At 39.7% G+C, this 18322-nt stretch overlaps 1 protein-coding gene across 1 annotated transcript in view; it reads left to right on the top strand.

Annotated features, from left to right (window-relative positions):
- LOC139735080 (fibrillin-1-like) overlaps positions 1–18322 on the top strand; it is a 137481-nt gene that overhangs the window by 99771 nt on the left and 19388 nt on the right. The window contains exons 37-54 of the mRNA XM_071645852.1: positions 215–295; positions 2494–2619; positions 4193–4324; positions 5169–5342; positions 5776–5847; positions 6676–6798; positions 7707–7835; positions 8746–8871; positions 9221–9343; positions 10158–10283; positions 10839–10964; positions 11610–11735; positions 12373–12519; positions 14537–14731; positions 15153–15278; positions 15936–16058; positions 16597–16722; positions 17346–17471. Of these exons, the coding sequence (XP_071501953.1) occupies positions 215–295; positions 2494–2619; positions 4193–4324; positions 5169–5342; positions 5776–5847; positions 6676–6798; positions 7707–7835; positions 8746–8871; positions 9221–9343; positions 10158–10283; positions 10839–10964; positions 11610–11735; positions 12373–12519; positions 14537–14731; positions 15153–15278; positions 15936–16058; positions 16597–16722; positions 17346–17471 (2307 nt within the window). The remainder of the gene's footprint in view (positions 1–214; positions 296–2493; positions 2620–4192; positions 4325–5168; positions 5343–5775; positions 5848–6675; positions 6799–7706; positions 7836–8745; positions 8872–9220; positions 9344–10157; positions 10284–10838; positions 10965–11609; positions 11736–12372; positions 12520–14536; positions 14732–15152; positions 15279–15935; positions 16059–16596; positions 16723–17345; positions 17472–18322) is intronic.

Below are 18322 nucleotides of genomic sequence, written 5' to 3'. Positions count from 1 at the left end.
TCGCGCAACAGATGAGACAAAATACAGTGTATTATTGGAAGGCCAGTGACAACGGTTTGCCTATGGGGAATTAGCGCATTGGCCTATGCATTTCGTTCAATTTGCTCTCATAATGAACAGTAAAAATTGAGCGGATGACAATACGTGTTTTTAATCCACCGCTAAAACGTCCTATATAGATGATTACGTACCATGTCTGTATCTCTCTTTACAGCTGCATTCAATCGCTTGTGTCCCTTTGGACTGGATGCTGTTGTAGACCCTAGCCGCAACGGAACAGGGAGGCCGAGTCAAGGTTGGTCTGTCTATTTTCACTCTCATTTGCCTCATCGGAGCCAAAGACTCAAAACTACTATTTTTTGCTTTCCATCTATCTGTCTGTCTCACTGTCTGTTTCTTTATAGAGCTATCTGTTCATTGGTTGCATGTTGCTGATGCTCCAGCTTTTGTTGAGTGTCCTCCTCTGAAATGTGGAGGAGGATCTCAGCCAAGCTTTAAGGGATGGTACAGTATTGGTGGAGATGAGAATTGGGCTTTTAGCTTGTGGCGGGACACCAAGAAAACACTTAATGAAATAGTACACAGCATACCATTTTAAGAGGAATTCAAAGTTTATTTGATGAAAATCGGGTTTGGAATGACTGCAACATCCAAAAACAAAGTAAAACAAAGTGATCGTAATGAAAGGTGGGTCCCACACTTTATTACAATCGCTCTGTTTTGGATATCTCAGCCATTTCAAAACCAATTTTCATCAAGTAAACATTGAATTCCTCATGAAATTACATGCTCTTTCATATTTCATAAGAGGTTTCTCATTATCTCACCAAAAAATGTTGGAAACCTGAAATTAGGTCTTAACCAAAACTTTACGATCCCTTTAAAACTATGAACCACCAACAAGAGAAAAGGTAGCCCAGTTCTTCCATACAGGCCACAGTGGCCTCAAAGGAGTCCGGATGTGGGCCCCAGTGACAGAATATTTGCTGATTTTTTAACAATTCTTTGTCGCTAGATGCAAAACTCAAAGAGCTAAGTTTGCATACAGTGAGTAAAGTCACAGTATAGGCCCAGCTGTAATTGTATTTCCTCGTAGCATATTTTTCCTTATTATGAGAAATGAGCTGCATTGATTTCGTATGACTAGGTGTATGCAAATGTTATACTGTAATTGTACGTTTGTTGGAAATGAAATAAATGAAATGAAATGAAGTGAAATGAGATGAAATTATATACATATTATCCATTTGGTGGGGATGATCACCACAGCAGAATTGATTTCTAGGGGTTTCTATTCAGAAATAATTTTCAAATTCATTTCATCAATCCAAAGCCAATTTATGTGCCATGACTGTGCCTCAGGCGGTAAGGAACCAAAGTTGTTCAAGGATAGACAATATAATGGTCCCCTCAGGGTTACAGGGTCAGCTGGCAAATGAGTAAAGAATAACCCAGGTCTTAACATGGAAGGGTATAACGACATTTTAATACTTATCATAGCCTTATGATATTGATGATGATGATGATGGTGATGATGGTGATGATGACGATGATGACGATGAAGATGATGGTGATGACGGTGATTATGATGATGACGATGATGGTGATGATAATAATAGTAACGGGTATTTATAATGCTCCTTACCACTCTATCTGAGTGCAAAAAGGGCACAAAAAAGTCATCACAGAGCGTAAAGAGAAAAAGAAGAAAAAGAGAAGAGAATTAGGCTCAATTAATCAGAGATGTTCCGATGGAGACAAATTAAATATGAAAAGAAGTAAAATGTTAGCATAGGTGAGATATATCAAAGAGCATACAAGTCAGGGAAATATAAATCTACTTTCTTTCCAAATTCTTCTTAAAAAAGAAAAGAAAAAAGATCTGATCTGATACAGGTCAGTAGTGTTGTGTATAACAGATAATGTTTTGAAATTGACTCTTTGACTGTGGTTTATATGTGTGTGTGTGTGTGTGTGTGTGTGTATCTAATTGTTCTTAACGTAGAAGTCATTTTGAAAACAGTTTATGGATTACTTGTTTGAAATATAAATTACACTGTGTAAGAATTGTGAAACTTCTTGGCTTTAGTTCTAAGTGTACCCGTTGATTTAAGTTGGTTATAAGTAGATACATGTACAGTATGTGCTACAGACAATAAGTTCATGGGATCAGTCCTTATTAGCACTTGTGCTATCTTTGATCCTTTTGTCAACTGCGTCCTGTAACATATGTATTGTATTATTTCTTTTCTCTTTTCTTTTCTCTTTTCTTTTCTCTTTCTTATTTTTTCTGTATTCTATATTTGTTCTATACATGTACTATGTTCTTGCCAATGAAAACCAGTTTAGTTCTAATGTTTACGCATGTGTTGTCTAGCTTCACTTATGTATATTGAACTAGTGTATGTATCCATTCATGTATTTGTGTATTCATGTGCTCATTTACTCATTTACATGTTGTTGTTAATAAACTTCAAACTTCGACTTCTCCAGAAATCAAAGAGTGCTCCCAGTTTGAGAACTTGTGCAAGGGAGGCCAGTGCGTGGAAATCAGTGGTGGCTACAAGTGTGTGTGTCCTACAGGCTACCAGTATAACCCGGATGCCATGGAGTGTATAGGTAAAGATTCAACCCCTCGCTTCAGGGGGTCATACCGCATGCTTCCCCTAATTGTTGAATTTACAACTACTTGTTTTATTACTTACAAAAGAACAGTGGGCAGATGATACTGTTATTATTTATGTGCTATTTGTTGCGATTTACATATATGTTTGAAGCACTGTTTTCTCTTTGTTGATCATAACAAAATGTTCCACCCGTATACAAACATATGCTTATAATTCACTCTCACAATCTCTTTTTTTTTTCCTACTCATGTGCCTTCCCTGTCTTTAGGGACATTCTCTTCTTGCTACTTTGCTATTCCCCACGTTTGAGAGTGTAATCATGCAAGGGCATTAGGAATGGTTTGAGATGGCTAAATGAACATGTTTGTGCCGTCTTTTGTGTTCAACTCAATCTTAGTGGAGTTTCTTAATTATCGCGATGGTATGATAAACCAATTAAAGATTATTATGTGTTTGTTTGTCAGGTTTTGTTGTTGGGGTAGTGATCATATATAAGCTTTTTTATGCCACTTTTTATGTCAGTGATGCAGTGCAAGCCTCTCCCTTTCTCACAGTCAGCTGCTCCTTTACTTGTCCTCGCCCCTCTTTTCTCCCTCCCTCCTCTGCCTCATTCTCTCTCTCAGCAACTTCTTAAAGGACAAGTTCACCTTCATAGACATGTGGGTTGAGTGAATGCAGCAATATTAGTAGAACACATCAGTGAGAGTTTGAGCAAAATCGGACACTCCGTTAAAAAGTTACGAATTTTTGAAGTTTCTGCTCAGTCACGGCTGGATGAAAAAGACCACTATAGCTTGTGATGTCACATGAATACAACGATATAAAGAAAGAATAAAGAAAATTCAACATATTTCCATTTTTCTCGCATAACAAAAGAACACTCGACTTCTCTCTTTCAGAAGGCAGGGGGAATAATATTACCCTTAACATACTTCAGTAGCAAGTCGAAGAAATGTGCACTTTATTCAAAAAGTAAAGTTTTGTGAAATTCTCTTTTTATTTTCCTTATATAGTTGTACGCGTGTGACATCATACATTGTAGTAGTCTTCTCTTCCAGCATTGACTGCGCAGATACTTAAAATATTCGCAACTTTTGAACGGATTGTCCAATTTTCCTCAAACTTTCACTGATGTGTTCTACTAATATCGCTGCATTCTCTCAATCCTTATGTATATGAAGGTTGACTTGTCCTTTAAATTCCTACTGTTTCTGTGAAACTCTCTACTTGTCTGTTTCTTTCCCTGCTTATGCTATCTGACAGTCTGACAGGAGGGAGGGGAGTGATAAGAAGCAGATGGGATAAAAGGATTCAATAAATACATCTATTGTTACGTGTTGCTAGAGTGTGAATGAATTTATTTATATGTATTTTTTTATTCACATATTACTCTGTTCATGTTCGATTAACCATGTACTCCTATTCTGTATAATTTTTATTGTGTATGGCAGTGGAGGGCAAATTTGTGTCTTTTTGAGTCAGACAATGAATATTCTTGACTCTTGAATGTATACGTCATTCTTCTCATCATGACTCTTGTGCACATTTCTTTCTTCCATCTACAGATGTCAATGAATGTCAATTAAATGCCTACATCTGTGGAGCTGGTACCTGTATGAACATGAGAGGCTCGTACACATGTATATGTCCACAGGGCTTCATGTTTATGAACATGCCAACTGGAAAGAACTGTATGGGTGAGTTGAGATTGGACAAGCATGTAGATTAGCAGCATTTAGAAAGATATCCAAACAAAATGTTAAAAATGCAATGTGAATAAGAGTCGGCGGTGATCACCTATGGGTTGCCAGCAAAGAGGGGGAATGTACTCTTCTTCAGCAAGCTTTGTGTTAATATGGTGTGAGGATAGTACTTGTTGTGGTGGGCAACAGAAGAAAAGAGTCCTTCATTCTTGAAAGACATGAATAAAAATGTTACAAAGATGAGTCCATCTCAGTATGCTTGGTAGCTCGGTGCTATTTCATCAACATCTAGTCATGAACAGGTGATTTGGGTTCACTCTTCCACTTGCCTTTAATGCATAAGTGTTTCTCCTGTTTCTATTCCTCTTCTAAGCTGTACGGTAGAACATTTAATTGCCTGTTTTGCGTTCAGTAGGGACAAACTTCAACAATTCTTGACAAGATGGACCACTTTAATTTTTCCCTGTTTTTCTACCCAAAATTTTGATAGATTGTATTCTATTCCAGGACACAAACCAGAACTATCGTCATCTGAATATAGCTTGATACAGTATCTGCAAAAGTCACCCTGTGAAGGCAGATTGAAAAGTCAGAGTGTTTTGTATGTAAAAGAAGGCAAGTACTGTCTACATCCCAAGCTGGTTCAGGATTTTAAGCAAGTAGCATGCTCACTTTTCCATCTGTGCCAATACAGGCTCTCTTGAAATAGCTTCATAGAACATTGATAAAGCCCTAAAGTAGTAGACTTGCTCTTATGAAACTCGGGGCTAACAATGACCCAAAATGTGGCAAGGAAGTGTCGACACAGCTTGACTCTTGTGTTGCCTCACCTTTGCAGATATCCGAGAGCTGACCTGCTACCTCTCCTACAACCAGTCGGCCTTCCCGCTGCCGGAGTGCGGCAACCCGCTCCTTCCGAGTCTCACCAAGAAAATCTGCTGCTGTAGCGCCCTCATGGCATCGGCCTGGGGCACCCAGCAGGACTGCAGTCCCTGCCCAGCTCCCATGTCAGGTTGGTATGACAATAGTTGGCCCCTGGGAGCCAAAGCAGCCTCCTCATTTAAAATCACATCCGTTCAAATTGAAGTATGATTATTTAATGTGTTGGTTCAACCTCTCAGAAGAAGATTTTGTACATGGATAATATCCTTAGTGAGGATTGTGCTATTCTACCGGTACTCAATTTAAATGGACTTCACATATGGCCAGATGATATCGTACATAGAACATGGTCATGGCAATGCATGTATTTCAATCTTGCCATCAGCGATGCAAATAGCATTGTGTCATTTTCAGAAATGATACAGAATACAGATACAGGATACAGAAATTTTCAATGGCCAGGCAAGCATGCTTGATTTTTTTTTTTTTTTTTTTTTTTTTTGAGACAGGTTTTATAGGAACTGTTTTTGATAATCTTGTGTGATGTGATTTTGTCCGTCCAGAGGATTACTACCGGCTGTGTGGTGGCACCCACGTTGGGCACGTTGTGGATCCAATAACCGGTCTTCCACACGGTAAGCCCAATGGCAATGTTTTCAAATTGGAAATTGCTTCCAATGCAATGAATGGAGACAAACAGTGCAAAACGGGGATCTTTCTGTAGATCAGGTCTATTCATATGTGTATGTATGCAGAATATTTTGTCATATATTATCTTGTATGGCCCACGGTATATCTGTTTGCCTGTATTGTGTATGTTTCAAGATTACATGTGGCTGTAATTTCCCTATATCTTCAACCACTTTTCTCCCCACATCCACAGAATGGAGGTATGGCTGTGATGACAGCAAAATTATACTTCAGGGAATGGAATGTTTCTAACATGATACTGACATGAAGTGCCACATTCTTGTTGCTTTTTTTGCACCTTATCACACATGCTGATATAGCGAGTGCTCTCTCTCCATGAACACCACCATTTTGTAGGCTGACAACCAGAAGGGCTTTATTGCAATTTTGGGAGGTATTGAGTTGTTGGTATCATATAATAGAGCTTTATTTACTCTTACATTATGGTTTTAAGTTTAAATCATTTTCATTTTTCAGAAAATGTTGTAGATTTGAACCACAATTTTACTCTACATCTTATGAATTAACCCACTCTTGATGAAAATTTATTATTTAATTTTAATTTCCACGCAAATCATTGAATGCGATAGTGCCCTTCTGGCTCTCAGCTTACAATTTGTTCTTTCAGGTAAAATCCTCTCAAGAGAAGCCTTGATTATGGGTATCTTCATGACCTCATAGAGCTCACACTATTATACAGTATATATACATATGTGTGCTTGTTCTTTTATATGAAATGTGATTTATTAATTCTCCCATATGGCTTGCTGTAGACATCAACGAGTGTGATATCCCGGGTATCTGTGAGCCAGGGCTGTGTGTGAATACCGAAGGCAGCTTCCGCTGCGACTGCCCACCTGGCTATCGCTCCAATGCTTTCCAACACACCTGCGAGGGTGAGTAGACCACAACATTTACTGTACTAAGTTTTTGGCACTCTACAACTTCTCCTTCATGAATGTACAAAGCACTGATATTTCCTCTACGGTAGGAATGCTTCCGTTTTGTTTTTTGTTTTTTGTTTTTGTTTTTGTTTTATTGTTTTTCAGGAAAAGAAGAAGCTTTAGTTATCCTTTTGTTGCAATTTCTGCAAGTGTCTGATAATTGTTGAATATTGGAAATTGAGTGTTGTTCACGTTTTTTGCACACATCCTTCCATAGTTGCTTTCTGTTAAGCTTCAGGGTTCGCAGTCATGAATATCTGCAACAAAAGGCAGTATTCATCATATGAAAATGTGAAAAGGCAATACTCTTCCTTTCAATTCATTTCAATTCAATTCAATTCAATTCAATTCAATTCAATTCAATTCAATTCAATTCAATTCAATTCAAATCAAATTCCATTTCCAGTGTCACAAATTATTTTATATATAATTACAGCAAATCAGTCTTGTACCAGTACAAAATATTTGTGCATACATTTTAAAGCAGTGGAGAAAAATGAGCAAGTGCATATCCTATTTGAAACTATCTGTTCAAAATCATTTTGTTAGTGGAAAAGAGAGCCCCGTGTAGAAGACAAGCTTGTAGAGATGTGGGTTACTCAATATAATGGACTGAATCCATAGATAGATATGGGCAGTCTTACTTTGTCATTCTCATTCTATATTTCAACTAGTACATGGTTTTCAGAAGGCTCCTATACAGAGAATATGCCAGTCCTTACAATCCAGAGGAAGCTGGACTTTGCTCTTAGAGTAAAACCATTTTACCAAGTTTGAACACATAACCCAATTAATGCTTAAACCTTACGGCTGTCTGTCTTTGCCTTCTTCCACCCCCACCTCTTTCCTTTTTCCACTAGATATTGATGAATGCATGGAGGGCATGAGTCGATGCTTGGGCCCAGCCTTTTGCGTCAACACGCCCGGTAACCACGAGTGCCAGTGTCCACGGGGATTCCAGCTCTCCGTATCCAGAGTGTCCTGTGATGGTGAGTTAATTGCCCTGATTCCACACCAGGGCGTGACCCATGCTGTGTCCCCCCTCCGCCCTCCTCTTGCTGTGTTTAATGCCCTGCTGGATTTGATAAATGAAATCAGTTTATTAGGGGGAGGCAATCCACCTGATGTTTGTAGCCCAGTGATATGAGTTTGCACACCTGTGGCAGAAGAGAGTTAACTCATGGGATACTTGTGACGATGATTAAGGTATGATACCGTACTTCCAGGGTGTGGACTGTTATCTACCTTGTCTTTGATACTTTGCCTAGTTAAGTAATTTGATAGATGAATTTGATAGTTCCCGGTTACCGGTAATCATTCATCTAATGTGGTAATCCCTGTAAAAGAGGTACAACCACCCACCCACCTTGGAATAGTATTCTACTAGATTGGACTCTTTTAAATGGGTAGGAAATGGGTGTGTACTTGGACAGAAAGCAGACCATAGTTTTCAGTTAAGGTGAGATCATGAGATGTCCTTGAGGAGTCTATATGCAGCTGCAGTGCTGCTGTTCCATTTACTTGACTAAATGTTGCAAGCTTAAATCATTCATACAAAGTGCTGCAGAGTCATGTGATAAGCAGATGGCATCTGAAGATAATACCAAGACAAAATGCAGCTGCTGGCTGCTATCATGTTTCCTAAGAGAATCACGAAGTATGCGACAGCTGACTTTGGTTCAGCAGAAGTTCAAGAGTATTCTCAGTCACACACAAAAAAAGTATCAAACATATCTGATACATCCTAAGAGAGGGCGATGACCCCCATCCATCATGATATGAGCTTCTACTATTTTCATTCTTCCACCACTAGTGTTTTTGATATGCACTGAAAAATGACTCATTGTTGAGAACTTATAAGATTAAACTGTCACATTCCTTGTCTGATGCATCTGGCAGACATCAATGAATGCCTGACCAGACCGGATGTGTGTGCCAACGGTCAGTGCACCAACCAGATTGGGTCCTACCTGTGCATCTGCGACAACGGATTCCAGCTCTCGGAGGATGGCACAGAGTGCTTTGGTGAGTTTCAGCCCGAGAGATACATCAGAGTCTCATCTTGTGTGTTTGCAGATGTGTTTTCCACACACACGCGCACATGCCAAAACACAAGGTTTACCTGTTCTTCCTTTGGTGCATACAATTCCTCAGTGTACGGCTACTTTCCATTAGTTATACAGTAACAGTCCTCTTTATAAAAAAAAAAAGAAGATATATATATATGTATATATATATATATATATATATATATATATATATATATATATATAAGAATATTGATACACCAGTTGATTCTTTCCACAGGCATCAACGATCATGCTAACTTAATTGTTTGTGTGCATCCTTTCCTCACCCCCCCCCCCCCCAACAGACATTGATGAATGTTTCAGGTTCCCGGACCGCTGCGGAAACGGCACCTGCCAGAACGCTATGGGTTCCTTCTCCTGTAGCTGCCATCCTGGCTTTGAGCGCAACATCAACGGAGAATGCACAGGTAAGTGTATATATGTAATCGATGTAAGAGGTCTCATGTGCATGATAAAGCTGTACACAGTTGTGACGGGGATTCTTGAATATATCCGAGCAGGGTCAGCCTACCCACCCCATGGTATCCCCACGATACCAGGTCTTTGAATCACAATAAGTCAGGTGACCAAGTGGAACATTTTATTTCGTAAGTCTCGACATCGAGACTACGCATTACTGCGTATGCGAATATAGGAGATCCTGCGCGCGTGCACATGTTCAATTCATGCGCAGCCGTGTTCTGGAAAGGAGCAGTTGCGATCTTGCTCCAGCGTGATCGGGATTTCTACCCCTTTTGCCGTTTCTCCGAGATTTCTGTTTCGGGATTGCCTAAGAATCGTTACGGAAAATACAAGAACTATGGAGAAGCAATCTCCACCCTCTAATTCGCCGCTTGCTGCCTCGCGTTTCCAATCCAAGATGGCTCCTGCACAGCGGGATGCCAGCAGTTGCAGTGGAGCTGCATCTGCCGTAACGGACAGTACTAAGAAAAGTACGAAACCACAGGCTGACCGCGTAGCGACGGCTGGAGGTGGTGGAGGGAAGAAAAAACCGAGCAGGGTGAAACCTTGCTGAGACTCAGACGCTGGATCGCGATCTTCTTCTACTGTCGGTACGAATTCAGATTTGGCAGAATTTACCGGGGGTGACCAAGTGGAACATTAAACCTAACTGGTGAATGTTTGTTATTCTATGTGATGAAGTGCTTCTTTCCTGCACTGCAGAGCTGTCCCACTCTTTACATTATTATCATAAATGTTATCATATTTTGTTAATCACAGATATCAATGAGTGTGCCACCATGCTCGGCACTTGTCACAATGGGCGATGTGTCAACACCCCAGGCAGCTTCTTCTGTGACTGTATCCCAGGGTACGTCCTCTCCGCCTCGGGACTGCGATGTGAAGGTGAGAATACCAGCATCTGATCAGTTTCTCAAATTTTTTTGATTTTCTTACATTTATTTATTGAAGGTTTTTTTTTTTTTTATCATAATAATGTTATTGTTCCTACAAATGTATGTGTTTATTTCTTTGTTTATGTGTGTATGTGTTTAATAGTTATTTAGCTCAGACTCATGGTGTTGTCCGTATGGTCATCTATACAGTTGTTATTTTTAAAGGTATTTATATGAAATGAAAACTACCCGCTGTTTTTTAATCTAAATTTCAGCAAATTAACAGTTATTGAGCAAGCGCAATTAGGCAGTAAGAAGCAGCCACTACTTTACCTCGAAATTACTGCCAACGTATATGTGAGATGTAAAATGGCTTCTACGATACCAAATAGAACATATCACATCAAGTTGGTGTTATACCACTTTGTTTGGTTTATGCTGCTATGGAAGGGATTATCAAAATTGTCTTCTGCTCAATCTGCCATCAGACTGTGCATGAGACTACTACTAATCCATGTTTTCTGATTGGTTATCTGTGGTCACATGACGATCATCTCCCTCACAGATGAGAATGAATGCATCACAAGGGAGAATTTGTGCCAGTTCGGCCGCTGCGACAACGTGATCGGAAGCTTCAGGTGCACTTGCTACGACGGATTCCAGCTATCCCCGTCGGGACAAGAGTGTATCGGTAAGTCTTAGAGATATATTTCCCATTTCAAGAGTATCCCCCCTGACCCATTCCAAATTGACCCCTTTAAGACTAGCCCTGAGTATACTCAAGAAGGTGTCTATGGGAAATGTGTGTTGTAGCAAAATCAGCCCGTCTTCAACAACGGGTTAATTCATTAAATTCCATTTGATTGCTTGAAGGTTAACTTCGTCAAGTAAGTTTATATTGTTTTCCTATTTCTGAAGTCTTATGATTCGACACCAGGAATGCCCATCATATTTTTATTCAATTTCTTTAAACTCATGCAATATTCCAGGGAGTAGATTAACAAACTCATCTAGATTGTGCCTGATGTTGCTCTGATTTGTACAGCATTAAGATCATATGGTATAAATTTGTAGTTGGGTTATTCGTCATCAAATGTGTGAACCTTGTAATGCATCTGATTGACTTTGTATGTGATACACCAACGATGTAAATATCCAGTTTAAAACTCCAAGCTGTAAATAGCATGGATGTGGTTTCTAATACATGAAAATGCATTTGTAAAGGAGACTAGGGATAAGATTATACCTAGCCTTGAATATTTCTTATTTCACTGTGATGCCTTCTCCACATCTCTCGTTTGACTTATTCTCATCCCTTCTCCATTTCTTTAACCAGACACCAATGAGTGCCTGATCATCCCAGACATGTGCATGAATGGACGGTGTGAGAACACGCTGGGCAGCTTCCAGTGTACCTGCCCACCTGAGTACATGCTGAGCAGCGACGGTCTCATCTGTATAGGTGAGTTTAGCTGGACTCAAAATCTGCCAAAATAAACTGCGATAAGCTCAAGATTAGCTTCACAATGCTCCGAGAGTTACTGAATGCACACCAATCCACAGATGTACAGAGACTCCAACTCTCCCACATTTGATGAGAGATTTCCCGCTTTGAGACCAATTTTGCAAAATCTTCCACGTGATGATGACTTTCTCTCGCTCCAGCTGTGTCTCGATATGATATAAGATATCTAATAGTTAAATAAATAATGATGTAAAATGACTTAAAGCAATTTCATGTTCTGTATCCCAATTTGTGCAGAGATGATGACTGTGTTGTATCGAAGCCTAACCTTCTCTTTACAATTAATGATTGAAAAGCCATTTTTAATGAGTACTAATTCATATCATAGTCTATTATTGAGTTTGGCATCAAGGCAAGGAGATGGAGAACTGACATCCTCTTATTACACTGCTGCTGAAATATATGAAACATCCCTTGAAGTATATTTACTAATGATATTGAATGAGTTAATGGAGCAAGCTACCAAACATCTCATATTTCTCTTCCTTTTTCTCCTCCTCCTCTTCCTCCTCTTCCTCTCCTCCCCCTCTCCTCCCTCTTCTCCCCTCCCCTTTCTCTTCTTTTCCCCCGCCAGACATGAGGAGGATGTTCTGTTTCAACGACTTCATCGGGGGCCTGTGCACCGACCCCCGAGTGGGCAACGCCACACGCAAGGAGTGCTGCTGCTCCCTGGGAGCTGGCTGGGGGGACCCCTGCAACCTTTGTCCTCAGCCCAGTGACCGTAAGACCCATTCAAAAACAAGCAAACAAATAAACAAACGAACGAACAAACAAACAAACAAACAAACAAACAAACAAAAATAAACAAACAACAACAACCACCAAAAAAAAGTTTGACATTAGCAAGTTTAATTGAGTGTTTGCTCTGTGTAAGTCAGACCTATTACCGTATTCGCCAGCACAAAGGCCGTATAAGCCGCACCCCCGATTTGTGCAACGCAAAAAAAAAAGAAAAGAAAAAGTCATTAAAAAGTAGGGTGAAAACCTGATGCTTGAAGATGATCAATGAAGACACTTTATGGTAAAAATACTTAATACATGGAAACAAACGAGTGGGTACCATACAAAGTACGATGTTTTCGCACACACGTAGATAATCTACACATCGTTCAATCGAAAAACTCGAACAAACACTCGAACAAAAACTCACCTCCAAATTGTTACCAATGAGGTAATAACTTAACAAAAATTAACAAAACACTCTCAGAAGTACGATTTTACTCTGAAAATAAAGAGGTATAATGATACGAAAGCAAAAGAGAGAAAAATGAGAGAAAGGGACGGGAAGTCTAGAGAACATACGCCACACTCGCTAACGTAATTCGACACATGTAGGTTCGGTTCTGTGGTACTGGTAAACATTGTCACGCATGCACTCTCTCTGAGGAGATCGATATCACACACCACATGTAAGAAATCACTGCAGTTGCTGGGGCAGCAAAGATACATGCGCGCTGTACATTTGTGAGCATGTTGTGAGCAGAGCATTCTTCGTTTCTGATTCTGCACACACGCTTGCCACGCTGTGCCGTATGTTGAATAGCACTATTGTGTTCATTGTGTTCATTGTGCCAAAGAGACCGTACAACGATCTTTGATTGTGCAAGTCGCTAGTCGAGTCATGTAATAGACTGGTGATAGACAGGTTCTGACAGTCACTCATTAGCGCTCCGCTTTGAGCTTAAGTTTTATTTTTGCCTCATTAAAATTTCATAGAAACGACAAAGAGGACATACTGATGGGGAAAGTCAAGTTATGAAACAAACATGGAATGCAGCTTTGCTTGTAAGATTTGTATACCGGTATTCATCTCATCGGAGGATGGTTGCCTCCTTAGTTGCCTATTGTGTTGTCCCATACATGCATAAATGTGTTAGTTTTTACTCCCGATTTGCCGGGTTGCAGAGACCAATTTTGGTTTTGCCACCGGAAAGGCCGCACCCTGACTTTTCATTTTTATTTTCTGAAAAATACTGCGGCCTATGCGCCGGCAAATACGATATGTGGTTTGCAATTGAATAGTGGAGAGCTTGTTTTAGAAAACATATTTAGCTCGAACACAGATGCGGTAAAATATTTGGATGATGGTGTATTCGTTCTTGCTGTAAAATTCTTTTTTTTTGTCGTTGACAGCAGGACTGTCACTTTTGAATAATGGAGTATTTGTATTAAATACAGCTGTATTTCTCTCAGAATTCACATCTGACCTAATGCAACAAGGGAAGATTATATATGGAACGTGCCTTGCAAATTAAAATTTGTAAAAAAAAAAAGAAAAGATGAATGCAAAATGTGAAGCACAAAATTTAGTCAAACACATGAATTATCATGTTACAAATCTGTAACTTCAATAGCCAACAAAGAAAAAAACAACAACAATGAAACCGCAAGATTCTATTTGTATGTTGTTTGGTTGGAATGTCTGGTTCAGTTGCCATTACACAAAACACTTATGCCCTGCTCACGGTGTAATAAGTCCTTGAAAACACTGAGGCTTAATTCTTGCATACAGCACGTCCAGATTCCATCTTCTGTCTTAAGAAAAGAGTTGTTATCACTCAACCATGTCAGCTGTTTTGGAGCGGAAGGAACATTGATATATCCTACTGCCTGCGATCTACTGGAATCCAAAAGGGGTCTGCTTCTGAGTATAGTTAAACAACACTATTCAGTGAGCCGAATATCATTCTAAATATTTAGAGAAAACTATGCGTGTGCTTCCTGGCTTCCTTTCACAGCGGACTTCCTCGACATCTGCCCCGATGGACCTGGCTACGCCCCGCGTCTGACCCCCGAGATCTATGAGGACATCAACGAGTGCAAGGTCTTCCCCGGCATCTGCGAAAACGGCAACTGCATCAACACCGATGGCTCCTACCGCTGCCAGTGCCCGGATGGCTATCTCCTGGACACGAGTGGCCGCATCTGCATCGGTGGGTTCCTTACCCTGGGAAGAAAAAAAAAATGCATGTGGAGTGATGCACTTCATCTTGGATGAAGGCAGAAAGGTTCTAAACCAATATTTATTTTGAAATGTTCATAGTGGACATGATGAACTATCTGCCAAGCACCAAATACGATCATCCAAACAAAGTGTTGGTGTGTGTTTACAAACCAGATGCCAATGGAGTTACTGCCAAGAACATGCTTTCACGTTAAATCAATGAACCTAGAAATCATTGTCTCTCATCCTCAGGAAATCCAGCAGTATTGTGCCCAGTGGCTCTAGGATCATGAAATAGTAAAGCTTTAATTAACAAATAACATTGAACCGAAGCAATCCATCCCTTACAAGATTCTTGTATAGTTGTGGGGGTGGTGATGATTATTCTCCATTTCATTTCTCTCCCGTAGATCGCAACGAGTGCCAGGAGGAGTATAATGTGTGTGGCTATAACTCAACGTGCTTCAACACCCTGGGCTCCTTTGAGTGTCAGTGCGGAGAGGGCTACCAGGTCGGCAGGAGGGGAAGGTGTGAAGGTGGGTCAAGTCTGCTCTTCTCTGGAAGGAGGGAGGGGTGTTAATTTGGAGTTAGGTTCATTCTTGACCAAGAATGGACTGCATTGGGTTTGGTGTTCTCAGTTCTTATGAGGGACGTCAATTCTTATAGGTCGTCGTCTCTTCAAGCTATTTGCTGATTTAATGACAACCTTCTGCATTACAATCCCACCGATATATTTTACTATCAAATTCAGTCTGATCACTGTTTATTCCTCTATCCTGAATAGCTCCAAATCAGCATTGCAACTGATTGACTAAATCAGCATATCTTTTCATTGTGTTGGCAGTCTATTGTTCATGTAATTTTGTAATTGTGTTTAACTACCAATAGCATGTCTCATTGTTTTCTAAAAACTGAATGTATCATTTGTGATATGCTGAATGCAGAAAACTCTGAATAGATTTGAATTTTAATTTGGAAAAAAAAAAGGAGTCAAGGGCAGCATGCTAAGATTCTGGCCTTATTTGATGAAGAAGCAAATTTATTCAACATCAATTGTATTCTCTTCAAACATGAAGGCAAATATTCATATTGGGAAAAAAATGCCTTAAGCTGCCTGATGTGTAATATTTTCATTATGAAACATGTTTCTGTTTTGTTTTGTTTTGTTCCGTTTTCGTTTTCGTTTCCATCAGATATAAACGAGTGCAGACGCAGGAGGGGTCAGTGTGCATTCCGCTGCCAAAACCTGCCAGGCTCATTCCGCTGCCTGTGTCCCACCGGCTACACACTCACAGAGGATGGTAGACATTGCCGTGGTAAGGCACATTCTCTTGAAATATCATCATACAAAGCTGACAACAATTAATACAATTTAGTAATAAGTAGTAATTTCAGCATGTGTGGTTACTGTTTTGGCTGTATAAAATCCTGGATATATAATTATTAATTTTCTATAATAGATATACTGTGCCTCTATGCAAAACACCTACTGTTAGTTATCTTGAATTTATTGCACTGTAACCATGCTTGTAAAGTGTCTTGCACCTGCATTCAGTTGCCCTGCCTCTTCCCCACAGCAAGAATTGGTTGTCGTGATACTAAATATTGGGCGCTGTTGATAATTTATCATCAGTTTTATTTGATTTTGAAGAAGCTGACTGTTGATGGAGAGAAATTATCAAATTATATATTTGTGAGACTTAAAAAAGGAAATGCAAGTTACTTGTGAAAAGGCCTAAAAAAGTAACTGCATAGAAATGAAAGAATAAAGAGATCAATAGAACTAAATTGATAGATACTCAATTCCATGGGGAGAAATCATTACTCTTTGTCTCTGTGTCCCATCTCCACCAGACTTGGATGAGTGCTCGCTTCCCACCAACGGCTGCCGGTACCGCTGCAAGAACCTCATCGGCAAGTTCATGTGTCTTTGTGCGGAGGGCTACACGTCCATCGGCGGAGATGGAAACAATTGCCGCGGTGAGAAAACAACAACATATACTTCCTGCAGTCGTTGCAATCACTGTTATTGAGATATTTGTTGTAGATGGGAATTTCCCCCTTCTGGCTTTCATTCCTCCAGGGCTGTTACGTTAAAAATGAATGTCGCTGTGATATTTACAAGAGATAGTAAATTCTATTGGTAATAAATGGTATGTACATTTCTTTACACAAGTGAGTAAACAGTGCTATATGATGTGGCATGAAACACTCATGCACGCTGCATTTGTATTCTAAGGTTTTGAGTCATTGTAGACCAAAGCAGACCAAAAAAATAATAATAATGAAGAAATCCTTTCATCCTTTCATCACAAAATGATGCTTTTCAGCTTATTCAAAAAATGTTGGCATTTTGATAAATGGGCTCAGTTGTGCCTGATGCACTCTTGATTGAAAGACCAGTTTTTGGTTACCTTTCTGGAAAGCACTGCACAAACATTGAAAGGATGGGGAAAATGATTGTGCACTTTGAGTCAATGATTTTATCACCTGCAAACTTTGCTAAATACTGTACAATCAGTAAATAAACTTTGTCTCTCACAAGCTGTGACTGCCATGCGTCGCTAAATCTTTACCTCCTCTCCTTTGTCTTTTAACATCAGATATTAATGAGTGTGCGATAAACGTCGGGCTCTGCCTAAACGGTCGGTGCATCAACCAGGAAGGCACCTACACCTGTGCCTGCAATGAGGGCTACATGCTTGGCCCATCTGGGCAAGAGTGTATGGGTAAGTCATCCAAAGGGGTGAGAGTAATGGTGGTGCCATCTCCTGTCTGAAAGGAAGATGGCCGGTCATGGGTTATAATCGAGTTGTAACTGTGATGCTTACTGTTAGATAATTTAGTCCTTCCTTTTGCAGTGTATTCAATCAGGAAGCACAAGTTTTTGATTCTGTTAAGTCACTCTAACTTATGTGAAAAGACAGCAATGGAATGCACATTATGCATGAAAAAGCAATTCGTTGCATAAAGCCAGGGCCCTCAGAATACTGCAGTGCTTTTTACAAGGTTGACATCTCCGACGTGAATTACAAACACTTGCATCGTTATATAAGAAGTATAAGAAGGCAACTTATGAATATGGTAGGTTTTGAGGCAAAGTCTGATGAGGCTTTTTTTTTTTTTTTTAAATTTGCAACTTTTACAGCAAACTCAAGAAGAACATGTGTGTGAATGAGTTTGAAAATGTTAGTACGTACATGGTGTATTAAAAACATATTTCAGGGGAGATATATTCAAGGTTTGTTTGGTTATACACTAATTTTTGCCCCAGTCGAGTACCGTATGTTCTGTGGAGGCATGGTAGTCAGCATAGGGATGTCCGTTAATGCAGCTTCAAAAATGTCTTTTTATTTGAGGGGGGATGGCTGTTTTGTTGTTATCTTTAACTCTGTATTTTGACATAACTGTTCACAGTTGGTTTCTGATACAGGAATGGGATACAAATACAGAATGAGAGTAGGTCAATTTGAAGTGCCTTTAAAAAAAAATTGTATGGCTGCAGGAGAGAGATAGAGGGAGAGAGCTTGTAAAGAGTTTGATGTGATCAATTTTGTCACGTCACCTTTCTCCTCCCATT

Source organism: Diadema antillarum, unplaced genomic scaffold, assembly GCF_040938485.1.
Source record: "Diadema antillarum isolate AM-2024a unplaced genomic scaffold, OU_Dant_1.0 seq00000563_RagTag, whole genome shotgun sequence".
NCBI lineage: Eukaryota > Metazoa > Echinodermata > Echinoidea > Diadematoida > Diadematidae > Diadema > Diadema antillarum.
The sequence above is the reverse complement of the archived record's forward strand: the minus strand, read 5'-3'. Positions and strand labels throughout refer to the sequence as shown.